General features: G+C 32.8%; 3 protein-coding genes and 1 long non-coding RNA gene across 5 annotated transcripts; 1 reads left to right on the forward strand and 3 right to left on the reverse strand.

Annotated features, from left to right (window-relative positions):
• Positions 1-2,634: 2,634 nt before the first annotated feature.
• LOC142176520 (uncharacterized) lies at positions 2,635-4,377 on the forward strand. The gene is made up of 3 exons (XR_012705179.1): positions 2,635-2,702; positions 3,033-3,100; positions 3,752-4,377. It is a non-coding gene; the product is annotated as an uncharacterized LOC142176520 (long non-coding RNA).
• A 66-nt stretch (positions 4,378-4,443) lies between these two features.
• LOC142176018 (uncharacterized) lies at positions 4,444-7,221 on the reverse strand. The gene is made up of 2 exons (XM_075243052.1): positions 6,546-7,221; positions 4,444-5,498 (listed from the first exon to the last, which is right to left on the reverse strand). Exons 1-2 carry the CDS (start codon positions 7,219-7,221, stop codon positions 4,444-4,446), a joined length of 1,731 nt encoding a protein of 576 aa, XP_075099153.1.
• An 8,124-nt stretch (positions 7,222-15,345) lies between these two features.
• LOC107826610 (uncharacterized) lies at positions 15,346-17,102 on the reverse strand. Its single transcript, XM_075244344.1, has 5 exons — positions 16,947-17,102; positions 16,747-16,867; positions 16,488-16,682; positions 16,337-16,387; positions 15,346-16,255 (listed from the first exon to the last, which is right to left on the reverse strand). The coding sequence occupies exons 2-5, from the start codon at positions 16,843-16,845 to the stop codon at positions 16,007-16,009; spliced, it is 594 nt and encodes a 197-aa protein (XP_075100445.1). The 5' UTR covers positions 16,846-16,867; positions 16,947-17,102; the 3' UTR covers positions 15,346-16,006.
• Positions 16,975-19,343, reverse strand: LOC142161683 (uncharacterized). 2 transcript variants are annotated; one of them, XM_075244343.1, is made up of 8 exons: positions 18,840-19,343; positions 18,261-18,289; positions 18,019-18,192; positions 17,846-17,942; positions 17,570-17,685; positions 17,409-17,480; positions 17,190-17,325; positions 16,975-17,104 (listed from the first exon to the last, which is right to left on the reverse strand). In XM_075244343.1, the coding sequence occupies exons 2-7, from the start codon at positions 18,274-18,276 to the stop codon at positions 17,243-17,245; spliced, it is 558 nt and encodes a 185-aa protein (XP_075100444.1). In that variant the 5' UTR covers positions 18,277-18,289; positions 18,840-19,343; the 3' UTR covers positions 16,975-17,104; positions 17,190-17,242. The 2 variants fall into 2 exon arrangements, with proteins under 2 accessions (XP_075100444.1, XP_075100443.1); XM_075244342.1 differs by having other exon boundaries at positions 18,019-18,289.
• Between the last annotated feature and the right edge of the window lie 3,309 nt (positions 19,344-22,652).

Here is a 22,652-nt window from a genome sequence, read left to right on the forward strand (position 1 = left end):
CATGTGAGTCAGATGTGTTCATTTTAGTATAGCGCTCCTCAAGGATGGGTGTTGGAATATCATATATTGTTCTGTGTTCGTCAACTCATGTAATATTGTGATTGTGCCATGTGTGCTATGAAACAGCTTGATAAATTCCTATTCTCTGGGGAAAAGTCTATATTAGTTGTGTGAGTTGAGCAGTCCATTCCTGAATCATTTCCTTATGTATCTTGTTCGCATTATGGCCTATTGGCGCATTTTTGCATCATATGAGACCGTTGGTCATTGTCTGTGGTGATTGGTTGTCTGAGCAGCTCGTACTAGGTGATGCGAGACTATTGGTATCGAGGACCATTGTAGTGGGATTATGTGAGGTATATTACAAGGCAGTTACCAATATTTGGGTAGTAATGAGGTGATGATTTTAGTCAAAAAGGAGAGAATTAATGTTTGGTTAACTCTGCAATTGGTTAGAAATTTATGCACATCTCCTCCATTGTGGTTGTATCGTCAGCATTATAACAGAATGTATAGGTATATCATCATATGCATTGGGAGCATCAGAGTCGTGGAATTTTGGCTATTAAGGTTCATGGAGTGTCATTGTGGTTAGATGGTGAATTATGCGATGCATGGTGCTAATTCAACAAAGGTATGCAGTCGTGTTCTGGTACCTCGTGTGGTAGTTGATACAGTGTTTATATACAGGGAACAGGTCTGGCAGATAATTTCAGGTGTTGGAATTGGGTTCTGAGCTTATTGTATGGATAAAATAGGATATATGCAGATTTGATCAAACTAATGTGTCCATATGAGTTGTGGTAGCACGGGCAGGTGCACGAGGTGTTAAACAGTGATTTCAGATAACTTAAGAGCAGTTCTTGGAACGTTCGAGGACGAACGTCTATTTAAGTGGGGGAGAATGTAACGACCCGACCGGTTATTTTAAGCTCTAGCGCATCGTTCAGCAGTTGGAAGTCATGAACAACTTCATTTTAGGTATATTGACTTGTACGTATGGTCAGAATTGAATTTCAAGAAATTCGGAGTCAAATTGGAAAGAAACTTTTCATTGCGGAAACCTTAAGTTGAAGAAAATGGCTAAGATTGGAATTTTGAGTAAATGACCTCGGAATTGGGATCTGAAAGTTCCAGCATGTTCGAATGATGATTTCAGACTTGGGCGTATGTCCGGATTTGGTTTTGGATAATCCGTGAGCATTTCGGCGTATATTGTGGAAGTTAGTATTTTAGAAGAATTTCATAAACTTGGGTTGGAAGGCATTTCAGAGTTATAGATGTCCGTTTGGGATTCCGAGTCTGGAAATAGCTCTGTATGGTGATTCTGAAGTTGGGAGCGCGATCGGAAGTGAATTCGGATGTCCGGAGGTCATTTTGAAGTCATTTGGCTAAATATAGGAATTTGAAGGTTTTTGAGAAAATTCGACCGGAAGTGAAAATTTTGATATCGGGGTCGGAATGCGATTATGAAAGTTGGTGAAAGTCCGTAATATCGAATGTGACTTGTGTGCAAAATTTGAAGTCATTCGGACTAGTTTTGGTAAGGTTTGAGACACTTAGTCTCTCTTAAGGAAGCATAAGTTGGAAATGTCAACCGGATATTGACTTATGTGTTAAAGGGCTCGAAATGCAAATTTTATGGTTCAGATAGCTTCGTTAGGTGATTTTGGACTTAGGAGTGTGTCCGGAATATTTTTGTGATGACCGGGGTAGAATTAAGCTTGAATTGGCAAAGTTAGTATTTTGGCGAATTCCGGTTGATAGGTGAGATTTAGATCCGGGAGTCGGAATGGAATTCCGAGAGTTGCTGTAGCTTTGTTATGTCATTTGTGATGTGTGTGCAAAATTTCAGGTTATTCGGACATAGTGTTTGGTCGGGTTTTTGATCGAAAGTGTATTTTCGGAAGTTTTTGGAAACTTAGGCTTGAATTCGATGAGTTTTGGATAATTTGATATTGTTTGAGGTGTTTTGATGATTGGAGCAGGTTTTAATGATGTTATGAATTATGTGGGCATGATTGGTTGAGGTCCCACTGGCCTCGGGTGTGTTTCGGATGCCCAACGGGTCATTTTTGGTAGATTTTTGCCGTTTTGAGCATAAATGTAATGATCTAAAGGTTCATTTGTAGTTCTAGAGATCCAAATTTGATTTCAAGACTTCCAGAATTTAAATCATGAATTATAGGACTGATCTGGAAATTTTGGTTTAATTTCATCAAGTCGCGATTGGGTTTTTGACGTGAAATGTGAGTTAATTGTTTAACGAGCGAAATGGGTATTGAACTGGCCAAACGAGCTCCGAATTGAGTTTCGATTGAAGGGTTGTGTTCATATTATTATTTGTGACTCATAGAAACAAGAATCGTCTAATTACGAGTTTGTATGATGGAGTTAGAGCTATTTTAGTAAAACAATGGCTGTGTTGCAAATTTCATAAAAAGCTGCTGTATTTTCTGCAGCAGTGAACAGTAACCGCGCATGAACAGTGACCCGTGAACAGTGTCATGAATAGTGACCCGTGAACAGTGACGGGGTGAACAGTGACCCGTGAACAGTGTCGTGAATAGTGACCCCGTGAATAGTACTTCCGAAATATTAACATTTCATCCGCGAACCCAACCCATTTTTCCACCATTTTTGAGCAATCTTGAGAGCTTTTGGACGGGAATTGAAGGTGTTTTGACGGGAAGTGATTGAAGGTAAGTCCTATGAACTAAATACATGATTATATTGTGCAATCATCCTTGAAATTCATGAAAATATAGCCAAATTGTAAGAAAATAGGGCTTGAAATTGAAATTCTAAATTTGGGATTTGAGGGGTCAAATGGACTCCGATTCTTGTAAATTTGGTATGTATAGACTCGTGGAGATATAAGGAACATTTTGATGCAAAAATTTCTGGATTTTGAGAAGTGGGCCCGGGGCTCGGGTTTTGCAAATTTCGTGAATTTCGATATTTTTCGATTGCTTTCAATTGGGTATTGTCCCTTTAGCATAATGCGACATATTCGTTACGATTTTGGGCAGATTCGACGCACGTGGAGGCCAATTCGAGGGGCAAAGGCGTCGCGAGCTAAAGAAGTAGCCGGTTCGAGGTGAGTAATTGATGCAACTGTTGTTCTGAGGGTTTGAAACTCCGGACTTTCACATAGTAACGCTATATTGAGGTGTGACACGCATCCCATGGCAGGTGCGGGGTCGTATATGATTGGGGATTGTGACTTGGTCCATCCCGAGTGATAATTATAGTATATTGGCGACTGATTCGCACATTGTATTGATACTTATAATATGTTGGCGACTGATACGCACATGTATTGATGATATTTGGGCTTAATGCCACGTTTAGGGGCCTTGTGCTAACTTGTAGAATCCTTCGGGGATTAATATCATTTAATTTCAGTCCAAGGTTTTAATTACTGTTTTGCAAACTTAGCCGTAATTCTAAGTGTTGAAAACTCAAATGACATTTTAAATGTATTTCGGGCTGGAAACTTCTATTTTGTAAATGCCCAAGGGGCTTATTATATTATTTTCTGGACTGATTATAAAGTGACTTGAAACAATGGTAACAATGACACTGTATGATATACTCGAAACAGTGGTAACAATGACACTGTATGATATACTTGAAACAGTGGTAACAATGACACTGTATGATATACTTGAAACAGTGGTAACAATAGCACTGTATGATATACTTGAAACTGTGGTAACAATGGCACTGTATGATGTAAATTGGTCAGGTAACAATGGGCTGACCGGTCAGGTAACAATGACTGACCAAGATATTGCGCTTGGGCTGTAGGAGCCCCTCCGGAGTCTGTACACACCCCCAGTGAGCGCCGTCGACGATAAATAAATATGGATGGCTCGGGCTGCACGCCGCAGTGGGTACTGGAATGTACCATCATATGCATTGCATTGCATTCATGTATTTGTATTTATACTGTTGTTTAGCTGCTCAGTTCCATATGTTGCTGTATATTTGGATTTTAGCTTACTTTGTGTATTTACTGGATTTTCTTATCTTCGGACTGTAGTTACTTTTATTACTCACTGGGTCGGAGTACTCACTTTACTCCCTGCACCTCGCGTGCAGCTGCAGGTATTGATCACCCGGTAGCGGGATATTAGCTCATTGAAGGTATTACTATTGTAGCTGAGCAAGGTTACCGCCAGCGTTCGCGGCACCGGACATTGTCTTTAGAATTTCAGAATTTAATTTTGTATATTATTGGCCCTGTAGTTGTGTTCAGGATTTCTTTAGATGCTCGTGACTTGTGACACCCCGGTCGGGTTATGTTGGGCTTTAAACACTGGTTATTATTGTCGTTAAGCTGTATTTATTTATTCATTTAAGTTTAATAATTGTTAAAGATACAATTTGGGTTAGTTGGCTGGCCTTGTCTTCACGAGATGTGCCATCACGACCGGGTTAGAAAATTGGGTCGTGACAATTTCTTAATAACATTACTGGAATACCAACCTTTAGCGTAAGAGCATGATTTGGAACTCCAGAACATTTAATTGTATTTAAGAATTCAGGAGTGTGTACATGTTCCAGTGCTGAATAAGTATTGTCAGAGTTGTAGATTGTATCGGAACTCAAATATGATTTCTCAGAACTTTCATTAAGGGAAATCATATATTCGTTGATTGATTCCACCATATCAAGAGTTGGAGTAAGAATGGCTCTTTGTTGTAGGTATCCTATATCATTGCAACGACTGTTGAAATTCGGATACGTACTTTCTACAATTGCAGATGTTGGATCAACGAATTGTTTTATCAAAAGATCATCTGGTATTTGGACTTTTTCATTGCCATCAACAGAAGTACCAACTATACCATCGCCAATTGCCAAAATCCAATCTGAAAAAACTCTCAACTCATCTAGATGTGTCCCTATTTCATTACCTTGCAATCTCATGTTCTTTGTTAACTTTAACAGTTGACAGTGAGGCCACAAATAAGAAGAATTGAGAGAAGCATTAACAATATCTTGCCTACTACCTTTTGGAATAACAGGTAATATTTGTCTGAAGTCACCACCAAGAACAATTGTTTTACCTCCAAATGGTCGGTGTAAATTGGATGCATATTTAAACCTAAGAATATCTCTTAAAGTTTTATCAAGAGCTTCAAAACAATATCTATGCATCATGGGTGCCTCATCCCAGATAATCAACTTTGCCTTAATAATTAAATTTGCTAAAGGAGTACCTTGCTTTATATTACATGTTGAATCTTCAGTTACATTTAGAGGAATCACAAATCTTGAATGAGCTTTTCGACCACCTGGTAACAACAAAGATGCAATCTCGCTAGATGCAACAGTTAAGACAATATCTCCTCTAGATCTTATGGCAGAAGATAGAGTTCTCCAAATAAAAGTCTTGCCCGTTCCTCCAAAACCATATAAAAAGAAAAACCCACCTTTGTCTTCATTCACATCTCTTATTATTTTTTCATAAACTGACTTTTGCTCATCTGTCAAATTCTTTACTAATTGTTGATGTTCCTATGCCAAAGCGCGTTTATTATAACGCAATTCATCCCGTATTAATCTATTATTGTTATCAACTTCTTCCGTATTATAAACAGGCCTTGGCATTGTTAGAAAATCCAGAAAACTTCTTCCACAACCTTTCAAAAAAGTTTCAAGCTTTTGCAAACTACGATTTTTTCAATTCTTCATCTGTTAGGTGAGCTTCTGAAATAACATTAGAATGTAAAATAATTAAATACAATTAATCCATATTATAGACAGGCCTTGGCATTGTTGGAAAATCCAGAAAAATTCTTCGACAACCTTTCAAAAAAGTTTCAAGCTTTTGCAAACAACGATTTTTCAATTCTTCATCTGTTAGGTAAGCTTCTGAAATAACATTATAATGTAAAATAATTAAATACAATTAAATGGTAAAGTTTACTTTAGCCACATGAAATTAAAAATAAAATTAACGAAAAAATATACTGTTCAATAGTAGTGTACATTAATTTTAAACACATTTAACGTACATAGAATTTGAACGAATAATATAGTTCAAACCATGTGGTTTTTTAATTTGTAAAAATTATTATTAATTTTATGCATATTATTATTCATAACCTATAAATAAAAAGCAGTATTTGCTATCCTAAAAAAATGAATTGAAATTTTTTCAAATAAAGTAGAGAATGCATAAAAGCGATTATAGCCTTTCCCAAAGTTTTAGGGCATTAAACACAATGCATTAATTTTCTATTACTTTTTATGTCTGGAAAATGCATTAATTAGTACCAATATTATTCCTATGATGTAAACACAACGTTATATTAAAAAGATATGAAAATAAGAAAATATTGCTTAACTAACCTTAAGTTGTGGAGTGAATTTTGTATGAAGTTGAAAAACCAAAAAGAAGAAATAAATGAACAATCAGGTTAATATGAATTAAGTAATTAAAAATAAAGCTAAGTAACAAAGTTAAGCAAATCAGCCATTATTCAGAATTGTCATATCATAACTGGAAACTTTAACCATTAAATACATACCCGGGTGATCCAATATTCTTCTTTTTTCATAAAGGATATCTTCTGATAGTAAATGCCATGTTGCTTGCCAAACACTTTCTGGACGTGACATTGAATTTGATAAAAGTAGCATAGCAAATAATTGCCTAAGATATGATGTCATTCCCCAATTACTTGCTTCCATGATAGCATCCACGTATTCCTTGTCATCATCTAATAAACCCAAAGCATAACATGTATCTCTAAATGTCTCATGATCAGAACCGTTGATTTTTTTTAAATCCTCATAGCTTTTTGGACCTTTAACTACATTCAACAACAATCTAAGGTAATATTGCTCGCCAGAGGAAGGTGGAACAAAGAATATTCTCCCAATAGAAAATGCAGAAGTTCTTCTTTTTTCCCATCTTTTTAGGTTTTGTTTCCACACAAACTTTAGAGGGAATTCTGCATAAGTCAATTCTCTTGCTTCAACAAAAGTCTTATTAGCTTTAAACCAACTTAAAAACATAGATTCCTTAACGGTTGGTCTATTGACAACTGCATCAATTGGATCATCATCCGAAAATATAACCGTCTGATTATTTGGTAGGTGAAAAGATAGCCTTTCTACAGATGGTTCTCTATGGTGTATTGAGAATTTAAAAATTCTCCAAGCAGCTTCACAAGGTGATATGTATCGGCAATCACAATACATATTTATTTCATCAACGACCCCCGAGTCTTCATTATTTACACTTTGAGAAAAAGCTGTCGTGACACGATCATTACCTTTATTAACATACTTAAATAAGTACTTAATGGATCGTGATTGATTACACCACTCCACATTAATGTGTGCACCATACTTCAATAATAAAAATCTATTGTGTGGTACAATATACCTATTATCCAACGCAATACCTACTCTATTTGCAGTTACACCATCATCCCTTCTTCTATAAATTGGATACCCATCTTCATTCAATTGTGGTTGATGACACAAATTTTTTTGGAAAGTGTTTTGTGCATCTACCATTTTGCATGCAAGGAGAAGATTTTCTAGCAGTACCACAAGGACCATGCATCATGAAATTTGTAACAACATTATAATAATAAGGATCTACTTTTTTATCTGGTAATTCTGCTGAAATTATTCCATCAATATCTCCGACAGTTGGGTATTTATTCACAAGAAAAAGCAAGATGTGTGCATGAGGCAAGCCCCGCTTTTGAAATTCAACTGTATATATCACTGAAGAATAAAGATGTAATTAGATTGTTAAGTTTATATATTAGTTATTTTTAATATTAGCATATAAGAAAATGAATGTGCAAACATAATAATTTTGTAGAACATAAAAATTTTACATGCTTTTACTTCTCCAAAACCCTTATTGTCGCTTAGATCCTTTATCATGCGATCGAGCTTGATTTTGAAAACCCTTGTTAAAATATCGGGACGATCTTCTGGAGATAAGCCCCTACTCTCCACAAATCTAGTAATCTCCCATTTTGGGTTGCAAGTAAATGTGATGAACAAATCAGGATACCCCGCCCATTTGCAAATTGCCATGGCATCTTGATAATTTTGCAACATGTAACGTGCACCTCCCGTAAAGCTAGAAGAGAGTATAACTCTTTGTCCTTGAGAAGAAGGTTCTATGTCCCCATGTAAAACAGCATCTTGTAACCTATTATAAAAGTGTGCTCTCAATTGTTTTTGATGAAGCCTAATGAACCTCAATCGAGAAGATTCCATCATTGTATAACCATCTACCAAGAATTGTTGAAATAATCTTCTAGCTGACACAATTGAAGGAACTTCACCCTTCCTTTCTTGAATTTTATATGATAAGTACTCACGCGTGCTAACACATTTCCTTCCACCGGCTGAATCATCAATATCATTTAAAGGAATATCTTCTCGGTATCCGTCTTCACCATACGGAAATAATAATGGATATTGCAAACCTAAGTATGTTGCATTTAATTCATTTATCCTTTGTAGTTGTCCAGATTGGCTTTCAACTATGATATCTCTGTCAGACCTTGTTTGTTCAGAATCTCCAACTATCAAAGCAGCTACCTCTGAAACTGTTGGTAAATTGTATCTCTTCCATCAAAGCCTCTTTTCCCAATCAATCTAAGTCTAACATTTGAGGTCCCATATGTTTGAAATTGATCTCTTACCATTCTAAATGACTTTGCAAGAACATTATTTTCATCAAGCATTTGCCTCAAGTCATTCACAATTTCAGCATGAAGTTGACTGTTCATTTCACCACGGCTGTAAAGGAAAATATTGACTTCAACTAAAAATTTACGTCTTAAAAAAAATATAATTTTAAAATATTTTGACTTAGCAATTCTCTATGTTAACCTGATAGCATGAATTCTATTTTCCACCTCATTTTCTGTATCATAGATATACAATTGTGCAAATTTGGGAGAAGATCCTTCCGGAGGCAATAAGCTTCCAATTTGATGATAATTTTGCCCAGACAATCTGAATGTTCTAGGTCCCTTTGTTTTGTTGATAGAGAAATCCACCTTCCCTCCCATTGATGTAAATGCAAATATAGAATTATATGTTCGAATGTTCTCTTTGAAATATTTGCTTTTTGCACCTTCATGAAATTAGGTTTGGTTAAAGAAGATGTATATATGCAAAAATTATAGTATCGTTGTTTTAATGAAATGAATTTATCTATTAACCTGATCCAAACAATAAATCCTTCAAAATCGAAGGAGGCTCCTTTGGATTTGGTAGCTTGATTTTACCACGACCACAACACAAACTGAAAATTGGGTTTTTTTATACTTCTTCTCAACTCTTTCCTCAAACCAGAAATATGCCCCACAATATTCACATTCATAATTGGCATCTCCTATATCCCAGTATTCTAGTTTTATGAGAGTAAAAAAACAGATAAAGTTAAAGTACTTATTATATAGAAAGTAAAAGTATGTTGTATATGTAACTTTAAATTATGTCATACTTACCTTCATTGGTCATCCAGCTCTGTACTTCATCATCTAAAAATAATAATAATTAGTTATTAGAATTTAAAATTTAATATATGTGGAACTGTTAATACATTTTGACATTATGGAACGTTGATAAGTATATATGTGAATACCTTCAAAAACATCATCATCTTCATTTGCATCATGAATTTGAACACTGGATTGCATTTAACCTTGATGAATAAATTAAAAATTAGTAAAGTTATATGTATGAGTATGAGTTGTGCTAAATTCGATGGCATACCTGGTATATCAACATCAATGTTGTCATCTTCAAATTCTAAACAAAAATATTAATTGTTAGCCTTTTCTCAATTTCATATTGAAGAAAAAGTATGTTGCAAAACTCAATTTGAAATTGTAGGAGTGCATTTAAAATAATGAAAATTGCAAAAGTACAACCCAAAAAACAAAACTCATATAAGTATAATTGTAAAATAGCAAATATGTTGTAGTTGAGAAAATAAAGAGAAGCAAATAAATGGAAGAAAATTAAAGTTTAGTTTTATAAATAATTCTGTTCCTCAACTTTTGCATATAAGTTATATGCTTATAAATTACAAACTTCATTATTTATGTGGACATGTACATAGGGGCAGAAAAAATTTACTTCCTCAAATGTCAAAAATAAGTTAAATAAATTAAACATAAATATTTACCTTGAAATAATGGTATCTCATTTAAATCAGGTAGAAGATGTTCTTTCTGCAAATTTGAACTGGACGAACCATATAGCAAACTATGCTGTTGCATTGATTTTGGATATTGTGGCTGAGAATTACATGATGAAGCTTGTCCACAACTCTTTATGGGGGTACTATTAAATTGAGGGAAATTTACACGGTGTGTTATATCCGTTAATGATTGTTTCATTTTCCCTTTTTCAGAAGCATTCCCTGTCATAGTAGTATCAACTAATTCAGTAAACAGTAAAATAAAAAGAAAAAAACTAATTGTTAGAAGTGCAAAAACATAGGAAAGCTATCAAACCAATTTTTATATGATAAATTCTATCTAAACAAACTTAATATATAGCATTTAAAAGATGGCTAACAAATATTCATTTAAAAGTATTGTATATATTACGTCTAATCAACCAAAGAAATATATTTATATAAAAACATAAACATCGCAAAACAGAAAATAAATCTCTTAATAAAATTTTAAAAAGTAGAACGACTTTTATAAAATTCATACAAATTAATAATTCTATATGTATAACAAACATGTCTTACTTAACAAAATAAACAAAAGCAAATAATGGCAGTAAATTTACCTTTAACTTTTAAGTTATTCTATTGGCCAGTTCATTACGCATATGAGAAAAAAGAAAAAAAGTTAAAAATATTGTATTTTTGTTATTTGATAGAATAGCAACACTTTTATTGACTTCCTCAATTTTTCATTTAAGATATAACCAAAGTTACACAAATATTTACCTTGCAACAATCGTTGGTCATTTAAATCCTGTAACAGATGATCGCTTTGCAATTTTGAAGGTGAAAAATCATATCGAAAATGTTGTTGTTCTGTTGAATTTGGATATTGTGGCTGAGACTGAGATGATGAAACTTGTTCAGAGATCTTTATGGATGCACTACATAATTGAGGGGAATTCAGACGATTTGTTATGTCCGTTAGTGATTGTTCTGTTTTTCCATTTTCCATAGCATTCCGTCTGATAGTAGTAGAATGGACAAAGTCTGTAAACCATAAATCGCTTAATAGGTAACTGTTATAACTGGAAAAAGGTCGGGAAACTATCAAAATCCATATAATAAAATAATGTATGGATATTTAAGAACAATAACCATCATTAAAGGTAGTATAAAGATTTGATATGTTGAATTGAAAACATAAAAATGTAAAAGTTGAGAGACAATGGCAACTGAAATGTCCAAAATTCATAGTCCAAAACTATAATTGCGCACAATTCAACCTTTAAAGGTTAATATATAACATTTCATATGCTGATTAGAATAGTGATTTTTATCTACTTGCAACTGAGTAAAGCAAGTATAAAAGCGACTAATAAAGACGATAAACCTGTACGACTAAACATCAAAAGTACCTAGAACAACCACAAAATTAATCATGATATATATAATGTTAAATGTGTTAAAAAATGCATAAGATGTATGGATGGTTAAACATATAAAAAATGATAAACATATGACATAATATATTTTACATTTATGCAATGATATATCAAATAATGCATATTCGGACTAAAGACGATATACAGCATAATAAAAACTACAATGATGTCTGGATCAACATAATATATAGGATACATATTTTTAAAACATATACTTAAATTTGAGCATGTAATGCATATATGAAAGTGAAGAAATAGTAGAACAAAAACATTTAGTAAGACGCCAAATTTACGTCCAATTGTTTAAAGAACTACAATATTACTCATGATATATATAATGTTAAATGTTAAATTTCATACTGTTCAACGAAAATTTAGCCTGTTTCTGCTTTTGTATGCATATTCTATTTTTTCTTCCGAGATTTTTCTTTTCTTCCATGTCAAAGTGCCGTAAAAAGTGAATTTGTTGCGAGAAGTTGAAGAGTATTTTGCAAAAGTAAAGTTGAATTTTGTACAGCTTCTTTGCAACCCCTCACTCTGTTGATTCGGATGCAAAACAAAGTATATAGAATTCTGAAACTGTAGGTCGAAGGGCAGTATTTCCGAAGCAACTACAACAGCCTTGACTACAACAATTTTAGAAGAAAAAGTAATGTAAACAAATGTAAAACCATGAAACCAGGACTATGACATACATATCCAAAAAATTTACTGACCTTGAGGCACGCAGGAGTTGAAAAATTGGGGTGAGAAACTGAATTAGATTTGAAAAGTTGAACAGTCTTCAAATAAAACCTAAAATACAGAGCAGTTGACAAAAAAGGGCATATGTTATGCGCCTCTTTTTTCCTTCACGTTTTTTTAATCTTTTTTACTGCAGTAGTATGTAAGTGTGATGATGAAGAATTTGAGGAACGTTTTTTTTATCTTTTTTACTGCAGTAGTATGTAAGTGTGATGATGAAGAATTTGAGGAATATATATATCTAAAATTTTTGAAGCAACACTACGACAATATTTTAGAAGAAAAATTACTGTAGATAACGTATAAGCATGAAAGCAGTGGATACATATCAAAAAAACTTACAGAAGTTGAGGTATGCAGTCGTCCGAAAATTGGGGTGAGAAACTGAATTTGGTTTGAGAAGTTGAAGTCATCATCTGCTCCTACTGCTGATTGCTTATTAGCGGATGTAGTCTTCTTGTCATATGTCTTCAAAGGGGATATTTTTGCATTGCAAGCATCTCCATCGTCTAACACCGACGATCCACTTTCTGATACACTTTTCTCTATGGAGTTTGCAAAACAGACTTCAGCTGACTTTCGGCCATAAGATCCTTTGATGGGATTAGAACAGGTGTATCTTAAATAGTTTGGGATTGAGGTGCATTCCATTAAAATTTGTTAATATCCATCCTTGTGAATTTGAAAAGGCTGTTTTTTTGGCTCATTCTCTATTATGGTTAAATTTCTATTAATGCCAAGGCTCGAGAAAAAAAAGGTAAGATCGAGCAGGGTGACATACGATTAGTATGCAACATGCCCTTTTACCTTTCACTTGAACATATCTCCTTCTCAAAATCCATAAGTGTATATCCTCTTCCAAGAAAGCAGAAATGGGACAATAAAAAATAGTTTACTATTGAATGTTGAAAGGTTTGTGTGTGTCCAAAACCTCAACCTTTCACTGGGTCTTAGTTTGATGAGTCTCGCTAAAAGGTGATTTGCAGTTCTCTTAGTTTCATGAGTCTCGCCAAAAGGTTAGTCTCACCCACAGATGGAAACCATGGGGAGCATATTGTTTTTCCTTTATTTTTAACTGATCTTCTCAATCATCAAGTTTGGAGCAGCAAATGGCAAAATCAAAATTTGAAACGTTAACTCGAGTATCAGGAATCAGGAATAAGGTTGATGAATTCTGAATCAGGTGAAGTTGCAGGAACTAAAAAGCTGTTACCAAACGATCCTCCCTCCCGGAAAAAATGACTCATCATGGCAAACTTAAGTCTTACCAGTTGTTTCTTGAACTCTGTTCTTTCCAGGTTGACATCCATCCGATAAAGAAACATAGTCATTATCCGAATTTCCATTTCAACCATGGAGCTGCATATCCAACAGGGTTAACGCTATCAGTCTATATAAGTTGTCATGTTGTTGTTGCTTGTAGTTTGATTGCTATTGGATAATTGCCTCTAATTTTCTTCTCATGATGCAAGTTTTTGATTTTTCTTTGTGTTCTTAGTCAAAATTGTTCCAACAGCTCAATCCAGACTTCTCTCTTTTGAAAGTATTACCTGCACACTTAACATTTGTTGAGAAACCACTGTTTATGAATTGTAGAGAAGAAATTCCAATCGTGGGTGGACTTTCTACTAATTACAGTTTGGTGTGGGTGTAGAGTGAAAGGATTGGCCTGCCTGTTAGGCTATTACTTCTGTCAGCAAACAACTCATGTATTTTATTAGTTCTTTCATCAAGATTGTTCTGTTAATAAACCTAGTTTTCATTCGTGTGAAAGCTGCAGCATATGCTTGGGCTATTGTCTTTCTACATGTATTATGGGCATAGGAATGATCTCATTCTTGTCCGGAACATAGCTAGCTACTTGCTTCTTACCTGTGGTGCCATTTACATTATATCAGTAAGTTCACAAAACCATCACGCTGCTACATGGCAATGACTTGTCTGCTAGTGTCCATACTGCTGTAGCTTGTAGTTGATAATTGATATGACACAATACCTCAGAGTATGATGTGTCCATCCTTGCTTCTTTCATTCCAACTCACCTCCCATAGAGGCAGATAAATGTCAATATCATTAGGAGATTGTCTTTACCTTCAGACAGGAGAAGTCGTTTCAAGAATGCAAGCAGTGAGCACTTGGTAGGCTATCGGAAGCTATGCCAACTAATATTCATCTAGTGGTGTTAACCATCATTTATTTGCATGTCCAAGTGCGGATTTAAGTGTGTTCACTTGGCCTCCATGACATATATTGTGCTGTTAAAGATTACTGTTTTTTGTTTGAGCATCTTCATTATGTAGCATTGCTTTTAACTTCAATTATGTCATATGTAAGCATGTTGTGGATGCATACCTCCTATTAGAAGAGTAAGAATATTTCTGCATACCTGCCATAAGAAGATTATTTGAGAAATTCTTTTAACATTGCTTTTAACTTCAATTATGTCATATTTGCTGAACTATATATGTGTTTGTGCAGTAAAAGCAACGGATACGGCCAAATACATTATCACTCATCTGCAGAAGCTAAAAGTTTTAGTAGTATAGTGTGAAGAACTTAGGCAACTTAATTATATAATTTTTTGCTGTGAAGATCTACATTCCTTATATCCTGATAGGAGGATATTTTGCTGCACAATATCATTAGTTGGAGATGGGTTGCACAATAACATAACATTGGATGACTCTAACTATATCTACAAAGATGAGTTGACAATTCAGTTAACTGGAGTTCTGGCTCACAACACAACAGTTAATCATAATTTTCACTTAATTGGAATTCCATGGCTCTTCATAACTCCGAATCATAAAGAACAAAATCTGAAAGTAAAGACTCTAACTATATATACAAAGAGCAAAAACTTAACGAAAAATCTGCATTCAACTGCATACTCAATAAGTAGAACAATTCATATATAATGTAATAATTGTACAAATGAACAGATAATTTTAACGAAAAGAAAATTCCAAAAGTTTAACCATACACAACTTATAAACTTTATAATATACTTTACATGGTGGAACTAATAATATGTAGAGTCAAAAACAGGATGTTGACGAAAACAAAAAGCTGAAAGCTAAATGCTGCATTTTGATAGAAGACTGATTGCTCGTTCACCAAGTTGGAGCAAATGCTGATCATCAAATATGATTTTGGCTTCTGAATGTCTTAGTAAGCCACATATGATTGAGGAATGAGGACGTTTTATTTTATGGACAAATAACTGCTCCACCTCTACCCCTTAAAATGCAGCTCTAAAGCCAGCATAGTTGCTCCACACCAGCCATGAATCACCTCTAAGCGTCCATTAAAACCACCGTTAAAGTGCATCGACCCACCACGACAACAAATAAAGAGTATGCATATAAAAAAATCACTTAAAACTGCATAAAAGAAATTCACAAGGCAACAAAATGTCATCTGTTAAATTCCAAAAGCCCAACCTATAAATTTGCATCTTAGCAACTGCAACACTTAGTTTTTTAACAGAATCGCATCATGATTGATAAAGAAAATATGAAGTTGCATAGGTAGAGTCATTTCACCATATAACATATAAAACGCAGAACATTGAAGCGATAGAAGTACAAAATATATAAGTGCAGAGCAAGACGCATTGCAGTAAGACCAATCAGGGATTCTTTTCTTTCTTTACGACTCTGCGAACCTTGTTGCTAGACAGTTGAGAATTGAAGTCATCATCTGCTGCTACTGCTGATGCCTTATTAGCGGATCTAGTCTTCTTGTCATATGTCTTCAAAGGGGATATTTTTGCATTGCAAGCATCTCCATCGTCTAACACCGACGATCCACTTTCTGATACACTTTTCTCAATGGGAGTTTTCAAAACAGACTTCAGCTGACTTTCGGCCATAAGATCCTTTGAAAAACCAAAACAATTTAATAGCAGCTGCAGAACCAATAAAAAATGGGGTAAAAGTTTTAATTTCATGAAATTTACCCCGAAAAGCTTATCTCCACTTGAGCTTTGTCCATCTAAAAAATGTGGATCCTGTTAAAGAAAAATAAAAAAGAACGACCATCCTATAAGTGGAAAAGTATTTATACATAAATTATATATGATGAGGTTTATATTTTGTCAAAAAATTTACATTCATATTGTCTTCGAATAAAGTATGGCCGTATTCCTTTAGAAGGTCATCATCATCAGTAAACTTAAGAACTTTGTAGACTTCGACCTGCGAGTCAATATTCTCTTGCTTAACAGTAACCTTGAACATAAATTTTTTATAAAAACTATCGTCCATTTCACTTGGACAAGAATAGTCAGCATCCGCAAGTGAAGTCTGCACCAAATTTCATAAGTTAGAAATATTTTTATGGTTAATCAAATTAAATTTAGTAGTATACCTCAACTAATCTTTCCTTAAGTTCTTTTGCGGACTTCCCTATAAGTTGCATAGCTTCGCGATTCCAAAGCAACAATGAGATAAAAGCGGTTCCATCCATAACACGAACTTGAAGCCTATACCTGCAACTCAATTTTTATTAACCTTATGCATATTTTTTATAGATATAAGATTTTAAAATTTTCCCTAAATAGTACTAACCTGTGAGTAACAGAAGACTCTTCTTCATTGCATTTGGCACAAAAGTATTTATTTCCAACTTTTTCCACCTTTCGACTACACTTGTTGCATGCCAAGTATGACCATCCCCGGTCAAGTTCCAAATTAACCAATTTTGCCGCAATCCAATAGCTGGATTCCTATTGAGTAAAAAATAAAGAATTATTGTAAATGAAAAACAGATAACATAAGGTAAATATAAGTGAGAAAGTAAACTAAACTCACTTGCGTGCACTGAACTAAATCCCTAATAGTTTTAAACAGTACAATTCCTTTGTCTAACTCATCTCTAACAGAGTAACTTTGTTGAGAACTTGTTCGAATGATTCGCTCAATGTTTGATTGACGTGGTGCAAGTAATCTGCATAAGTCAAAAATTGTAATTTATAAATACTATTATTATATTTTTTGTACATATAGAAAAGGATTATACACTTCACAAACCTGGATTTAAATTCAATAGACTGCGGCAACGTATCTTTGTCTGATACCAACAGCTACGCACTGAGTAATTACCTGTGTGTCAAATGAAATATGAATAAAAATTTGAAATTTAAAATTATTTATACAGTAAAATAAAAAAATACATGTAATTTATGGTAAACCTCGATATTTTTGAGGTTTCATATGCTGGAAAACAACAATCAAAGGCTCATCGGCAGATTCATTCAAGTGATGTTGAATTTGATCCACAAGTTCGCTCCATAATGTTGCCATAATCCTGTTCCTCCTATACGTTTCATGGTAAGATTAATAAACACATATATATATAAAATCTATCAATAAAGTATTTTTCTATTTTATATATATATATATATATATATATATATATATATATATATATGTATAATAAAGTATTTTTCTATTTTAAAAGTACTTACTGATCATCTTCGAGTACAACATTAATAAGGAAACTTTGGTCGTCTCCCTGATTGTAGGTCTTAACATCTTCATAGGTCACAACCTGACCAACAACATCTATAAATATAAAAGTTAGTGACATACTTTAAGAAATAACATTTTTAACTTCATTTAAAATTTAAAAAAATATTACCGAGTAATTCTGTCTCATCGACATCATGTTCATTTGTTAGTTGGTGAAAAGGGCGCAAGTTAAAGATGTTCATATGAAATGAAGGATCATTTGTTTCCTCGACAAATGTCTTTTGAGTAAATGTCAGCTTCAGCTTGTGTGTCGTAGTCCTCAACTTCAAATTATTTGGTCCGACTACAAAGTAGTTCATACGATATAAGCGAAGTTCATGTATCTTATTCCTAAAAAACTTAAGAACATACTTTCCGATTGTAGCATGTATATGATCACCCTGCAAATTCAGATTCATTATTAGTGCACAATTATGAAGCCAACAAATGTAAGCGCGTATATACTTTCATCACTATGTAAAGTTGTTAAAAGATGTAATGTCAAAAACCAGAGTGCTACAGTTGTTGTATATCAATTATGAAGGCAACATTAGCAGAAACAAAGCTGAAAATTGCATATATAAACGTAGTTTGCATATGTTCATCCGATGATCGTGTAACCAAGGCAAGCAGTAGCTAATATTTGCCGAACTTATATATTTTGAACAATACTTCTTTAATAGCAGAACAATTCCTCTGTTATTTTGAACAATAAATCTATTATTATGTACAAAGATGCAACTTACCTGATTGTTAATATAAGGACAATCACTGTGTAAAGGTATACTCAACATTCGAAGTGAAAAACGAAATGACACAATGGATTCCAGATCAGTTAAAGATCTGTTGATACGGAAGTTGAATTATTTAAGTAATGCATCAGAAAGAATTTTCATATGGAATGCGACTACATTAGTAAGTTTAAAACTATGAGAAAGTTGAATATGTTACCTTAGAATCCTGTAAAACCAATTCAATTGAAAACGGTATTTGCGGGTTAAAGAGATCCGGCATTATCCACATTCGAACCACTCTAACTTTGAGATTCCATTGCATCGAGTTGGATGATATTTGTTTGATATCATGAATTTGTTTGGCCATACTTGCAAAGTAATTGCAATCAGACTGTAGTAGATGAAATATGAAGTTGAAAAGGTTTTGAAAATATAAAGAACATAAATCATGGAGTTATAGATGTGTATATAAATTTGGGATTTTTCAGTTGGAAGAGCACGTTTGAGACCACGAGCAGTCGTGGGATAATGGAGATTGTTTTGCGTTTGAGATGCCGACTGTTTTGTTGGAATAACTGATATTATTCCTCCTTTTTTAAAAAAATGTAGGTATTAAAAATTTAAAAAAAGTAATTGCAAATTGTGGATGGTAGTTACAGAGTAAAACACGGAAACTTACAAAGTGGAGGAATCTTATCAGAAAGAATTTTCATATGGAATGCGACTACATTAGTAAGTTTAAAACTATGAGAAAGTTGAATATGTTACCTTAGAATCCTGTAAAACCAATTCAATTGAAAACGGTATTTGCGGGTTAAAGCGATCCGGCATTATCCACATTCGAACCACTCTAACTTTGAGATTCTATTGAATTGATATCATGAATTTGTGTGGCCATACTTGCAAAGTAATTGCAATCAGACTGTAGTAGATGAAATATGAAGTTGAAAAGGTTTTGAAAATATAAAGCACATAAATCATGGAGTTATAGATGTGTATATAAATTTGGGATTTTTCAGTTGGAAGAGCACGTTTGAGACCACGAGCAGTCGTGGGATAATGGAGATTGTTTTGCGTTTGAGATGCCGACTGTTTTGTTGGAATAACTGATATTATTCCTCCTTTTTAAAAAAAATGTAGGTATTAAAAATTTTAAAAAAGTAATTGCAAATTGTGGATGGTAGTTACAGAGTAAAACACGGGAACTTACAAAGTGGAGGAATCTTTTCCTTGATTTTAATAACAACAAGTTTAATTAAAGGGAACAAATTATGGAAACCAAAAATCGTGGGGTGAATGTGAGAGTATTAACTGTTCTGATTTTGCTGATTTGTAGAGATGCATGTTATTTTGTTTTTAATAACAACCACGTTAATTAAGGGGAGGAAATACCGGAAAGCTAAAATCGTGGGAGGATTGGCAAAGATGTGAGTATTGGCTGGTTATTTCGATTTTTTTGCTGATTTAGCTGATTTGTAGGTAGAACAAAAAAAATCCAACTTTTTTGGAGAGTTGTCTTAATTTGTTACATGTGTTACCATGATGGGTGTTCCACTTGGCAGCCTAATATTGTTTTGTTTCGTGTTATTCTATATAGATAGATATATCTATATCTATATTTATATTATATTAAAAGAAAAGTAGTATGCATTGAAAGGAGAGTAGTATACATTGTGGTTAAGCCAAGTGGCAAGCTAAAATAAAGTCACTTGGCAATTTTAAAAGACAATATTAATTATTAGAAATTATAAATGAAAAGTAATTAAGAGAAGTAGTTTAATGAATCTTATACATAATCTAAATATATCTTAGACAAATATAATCTCTCTCTTTATATATATATATATATATATATATATATATATATATATATATATATATATATATATATTGATTCACTCATAGATTTAGCTAGAAATATGGAAGTAAAAAATTAATTAAAAAACTATAATTAGAAAAAATAAAAAATATAGAAAAACGTAAATTAAGATAACCTATAGCTATTTATACTTTGAAGTAAGTTAAAATATAAAATAAAACTAAAATTTACTTATGATATTAAAGATTTATTGACTTCAAATTATTCAAGCAGTAAAATAAGATCTTACATAAAGTATACAATTATTTATTAGAAAAGAAAAAACTTAAATATTTATATCTTCTATATATATTATATTAAAAGGAAGGTAGTGAGGCATGACATTAAGCCAAGGGGCATATTCAGAAAATGTCACTTAACATTTTTAAGATATAATCTAAATAGATTTTTAGACAAATTTAATAAGGATTAAAACAATTTAGATTTGATCAAATTTAATTTATGGTAGAAATCAATTAAAATTGACTCACACTCTTATAGTAAATAAATTTTGATAGCTTTCCAAATATAATTATTCACTAACCACTTGATCTGTTTTCTTTTCTTTCATTTTATAATTTTATTATTTTTAGAAATAGTACATAGAGAAATAAAATGATAATGAAAATATTATCATTAGATATAATGTGTTCAAACAAATAAGATGTTCTAAACGTCAATACCATACAAAAAGAGGGGGTTGATTTGTGTGGTACCCAATTTTTGCTCTAGAAGAACATGGTTCTTTTAGGTGTTCTAACTACTACTGTTTGCGGAATAAAAAGTACATAAAATAAAGAACATAGAGATTTTTACGTGGAAAACACCTGGCTCAAAAGGTGAAAAAACCACGACCTACTACTCAGTAGGATTTTCCCAAACTTCCACTAAAATCACTGAGCCAAAACAGCATTTACAAAAACTCTTTGTAAACCTAAGGATTAACTCTAATCCCTTGTAGCACACAGCTTGAACTGTTGCGACAAAGAGTTTTTGTAAATGCTATTTTGGCTCAGTGATTTTAGTGGAAGTTTGGGAAAATCCTACTGAGTAGTAGGTCGTGGTTTTTTCACCTTTTGAGCCAGGTGTTTTCCACGTAAAAATCTCTGTGTTCTTTATTTTATGTACTTTTTATTCCACAAACAGTAGTAGTTAGAACACCTAGAAGAACCAGGTTCTTCTAGAGCAAAAATTGGGTACCACACAAATCATCCCTCCCCCTTCCCCTCTTGTGTGGTATTGACGTTTAGAACATCATTATATGTTTGAACACATTATATCTAATAATAATGTTTTCATTATCATTTTATTTCTCTATGTACTATTTCTAAAAATAATAAAATTATAAAATGAAAGAAAAGAAAACAGATCAAGTGGTTAGTGAATAATTATATTTGGAAAGCTATCAAAATGTATTTACTATAAGAATGTGAGTCAATTTTAATTGATTTCTACCATAAATTAAATTTGATCAAATCTAAGTTGTTTTAATCCTCATTAAATTTGTCTAAAAATCTATTTAGATTATGTCTTAAAAATGTTAAGTGACATTTTCTGAATATGCCCCTTGGCTTTATGTCATGCCTCACTACCTTCCTTTTAATATAATATATATAGAAGATATAGATATTTAAGTTTTTTCTTTTCTTATTAATAATTGTATACTTTATGTAAGATCTTATTTTACTGCTTGAATATTTTGAAGTCCATAAATCTTTAATATCTTAAGTAAATTTTAGTTTTATTTTATATTTTAACTTACTTCAAAGTATAAATAGTCATAGGTTATCTCAATTTACGTTTTTCTATATTTTTTATTTTTTTCAATTATAGTTTTTAATTAATTTTTTACTTCCATATTTCTAGCTAATTTAGAAGAAAATTTATGAGTGAATCTATCTATCTATCTATCTATCTATCTATCTATCTATCTATATATAATTTAGAAGAAAATCTACGAGTGAATCAATATATATATAAAGAGAGAGAGAGATTATATTTGTCTAAGATATATTTAGATTATGTATAAGATTCATTAAACTACTTCTCTTAATTACTTTCCATTTATAATTTCTAATAATTAATATTTCTTATAATTGCCAAGTGGCTTCATTTTAGCCTGTGACTTGGCTTAACCACAATGTATACTACTGGAACCAAAAATTAAAGTCT

The sequence above is a fragment of the Nicotiana tabacum genome, chromosome 22, assembly GCF_000715075.1.
Source record: "Nicotiana tabacum cultivar K326 chromosome 22, ASM71507v2, whole genome shotgun sequence".
NCBI lineage: Eukaryota > Viridiplantae > Streptophyta > Magnoliopsida > Solanales > Solanaceae > Nicotiana > Nicotiana tabacum.